The 3,033-nt window shown below is 49.1% G+C and overlaps 1 protein-coding gene across 1 annotated transcript in view; it reads left to right on the top strand.

Annotated features, from left to right (window-relative positions):
- Window positions 1-1,628: 1,628 nt before the first annotated feature.
- Window positions 1,629-3,033, top strand: part of LOC102680693 (cytochrome P450 307a1-like) — a 5,109-nt gene continuing 3,704 nt past the window's right edge. Inside the window, exon 1 of the mRNA XM_006610884.2 lies at window positions 1,629-2,122. Coding sequence (XP_006610947.1) covers window positions 1,723-2,122 — 400 coding nt within the window. The 5' untranslated portion in view covers window positions 1,629-1,722. The remainder of the gene's footprint in view (window positions 2,123-3,033) is intronic.

The raw sequence follows: 3,033 nt of genomic DNA, 5'->3' as shown, positions 1-3,033 counted from the left end.
TCTTTAAACTCCTCCGTCCCAATGAACAGGGAAACAGGAAGATCGAAACATTGCACTGGCAACATGGTCTCCGACCATCGCGTATATCCGATTCTACAAAAACCGTAAAAATCGTAATCGTTTCCCAAACAAATCCGAATCATGGTCGATAGAAAATGGACGGTACGAAAGACAGAACGAGACGAGAAGTCGTTCAACAACCCTCGAATGCAGCACCCTTGAATGGCCCCCCTCCCCTTCCCCCTCGATATCGGATAACGTCCGATAACGAGAGAGACGCGTGGAAGAAATGGAAAAACGAAGGAAGTTTCGGGCGAGGATGATCGGGCGTGTGGGATGGAAGAAGACGGGCCTGGGGGGCGTGGGGGGAGGAGGCATGGGCAGAGGTGCCGAATCGACAAACGTCAGGTACATCGAAATAAGAACGGAATAAAGCGGTGGTCTGGCGTGGATGGGAGCGTAGCCGGTCTCACGAGGTGCTCGTTGGACTGGAGGCGCACCACCTTGCTGCCAGAAAACCCGATGGCACCTTAAGAAGAGAAGTCAAGGGCAAGAAGCGTCCCTTCGTTGCCCGGTCTGGCCCAGCTTGGGCCCTACTTGGACCCCACTCCGCGACACGTCGTGCCCCCACCCCCTCCCCGCACATCCCCTCTGTGTATCCTCTGTGTGGAGGATCCCCTGCTCTCTCCAGCCCCTTCACCTCCTTCTGGATCTCCCTCCCTTCCCCTCCCATACCTTCTATCATCCTTCCGTTCCGCTCCCTCCACCTTTCCAGCCCTTCTTCTTCGGGCTCTCCCGTTCCACACACGAACGCCTCCAAGAGTTGGAGAGTTGGCTCTCTCGGTGCTTTCTTGAAATTCGTCTCTCTACCAGCAGTAGCAGCACCAGCAGCACCAGCAACACACCGGGTTGTGTTATATACACTTACGACAGAGTACGACAGAGAGACCAACCTCTCCTCCCCCTTTCGTCTCAACACGAATCCATATGTATGGGGTGTGTGGCGACGCAAATGTGCTGACTACATTACGCCGCTATATAAGATAGCCGACCAACCATCCTATCCCCACAGACCGAGCCAGATCGGCAGACCGTTCACAGACGGACCAACGAACCGATCTACCGATACAGACAAACGGGCACGCATCATTTTTTTTTTTTTTTTCGTTTATCGGGACCGGCCACGGATCGATCGCGAATCCACCGATAATCCATCGATCTCGTTCCACTCGTCGATCGTGATCGTTCGTGATCGTTCGTGATCATCCCGATCGCGAATCAATCAACGGGGTGACATTCTTTTTTTTTTTTTTTTTTCTTCTTTCTTTTTCCTCCACTTCTACCACCGTACCCGTTTTTTTACCACCAACTTTCCTCTCTATCTCTCTCGCTCGTCAACCGATCGACCGAGGCCAAACGCACGGCTGCGATTCCGACAACGAGCAAAAATTCTTTCCGCAATTTTTTCCGCAAATTGGCACGTGGTGAAACGAGAAACCGATCCGAAACCGAAACAGCTTTTCGTTCGTCGTCGATTTTCGGTCACAGGGAATAAAATAGCCTTCTCGCGATCCAGGGTACCCTAGGTCCGGTACCTACCGCGAAAAGGAAAAGAGAAAGAGAAAAGAAAGAGACGCCACCAATCCCATCTTTGTGAGAAATCGTAAAGTGAGTGCATCGACGAAGGGGGGCTCGTCGAGAGGAGCGTGGAAAGCATCGAAGATGATCCCTTTGACAGCCACCACGTGCTTCCTAATCGCTATCACGTTCCTGGCACTCGCCCTCATCCTGTTGGATCACCTAAGGTCCAAGAAGACGACGAAGAACGTCGTGTTGGGTGGCGACCAACACGCCCTACCGGAACCACCTGGACCCAAACCGTGGCCGATACTTGGCTCCCTTCATATCCTGGGACGCTACGACGTACCCTACAAAGCTTTCGCTGACCTTGTTAGGGACTTCGACTGCCAGGTGATCAAGCTCAGGATGGGATCCGTGCCCTGCGTGGTCGTCAATGGGCTGGAGAACATCAGAGAAGTGCTCACCGTCAAGGGACACCATTTCGATTCCAGGCCCAACTTTACCAGATATCATCTGCTCTTCGGTGGAAACAAGGAGAACTGTAAGAAAAATTTCTCTCTTTTAATTTAATTCTTTTGCTTTTTCGTCGCGAGAAAAATGACAAAAGTTTTCCAAAGGTTAAAAATAATTTAACGAACGAAGAAACGGTCGAAAAAGCGACGCGAAGGATTTTCCATCGGTTCGAATCGAAACGAAAAAAAAAAAAAAAAGTAATAATAATAAAAATAATAATAATAAAAAATAAAAATAAAAAATAATCTTCCATCGCTCGGAATTAATCGGACATCTCCTCTCGTCCCTACCTACTCGACGACTCGTTCACCATGCAAATTGCCTCGTTCGATACTTCGATACTTTTAATTATTATTCAAAAACTCTCGACGTGTCCAACGATTACGTAACTCTCGCCGTGACGAAGAAAAAAAAAGGAAAAAAAAAGAAAGAAAGAAAGAAAGAAAAAAAATCTCCTCACGAAATCTTCTCTAAACATATATATATATATATATATATTTCGAATTATTATCCTCTAATAGATAGGAACAGAGGAGAGATTATCTAGCCGTTTTTAACGTTCCGAAAGGAAGAAGAAGGGAGGAGGGAGGGGAAAAAAAAAAAAAAAAGAATTTCGATGCGCGTGAGTCAGTGTGAAAATTGAATTCGTCGACACCTTCGTCGTCACGGCTGCTGAAAACTCGTTCCCCATGCTAACGACCTTGCCATCGTACGCGACACGTGAGCCGGCCGGCCCATACAATCGCAGCCCGTTTATTTTTTCGCGTGGCTCGTGCTTTCGTTGCGATCCACGGAACGCCGAAACTCGTGCTAAGGTCAACGCCGAAGCGGTACCAAGTGCAAGCCGGAAAGGTCACGGTACCACTTTCACGCGTTCCTTGCTCACCTGGCAAACAGGATCAAGGCTGATCCACCGGAGGCGATTCCGATACCACCGAG

Source organism: Apis dorsata, unplaced genomic scaffold (genome assembly GCF_000469605.1).
Source record: "Apis dorsata unplaced genomic scaffold, Apis dorsata 1.3 scaffold_82, whole genome shotgun sequence".
NCBI classification, from domain to species: domain Eukaryota; kingdom Metazoa; phylum Arthropoda; class Insecta; order Hymenoptera; family Apidae; genus Apis; species Apis dorsata.
The sequence above is the reverse complement of the archived record's forward strand: the minus strand, read 5'-3'. Positions and strand labels throughout refer to the sequence as shown.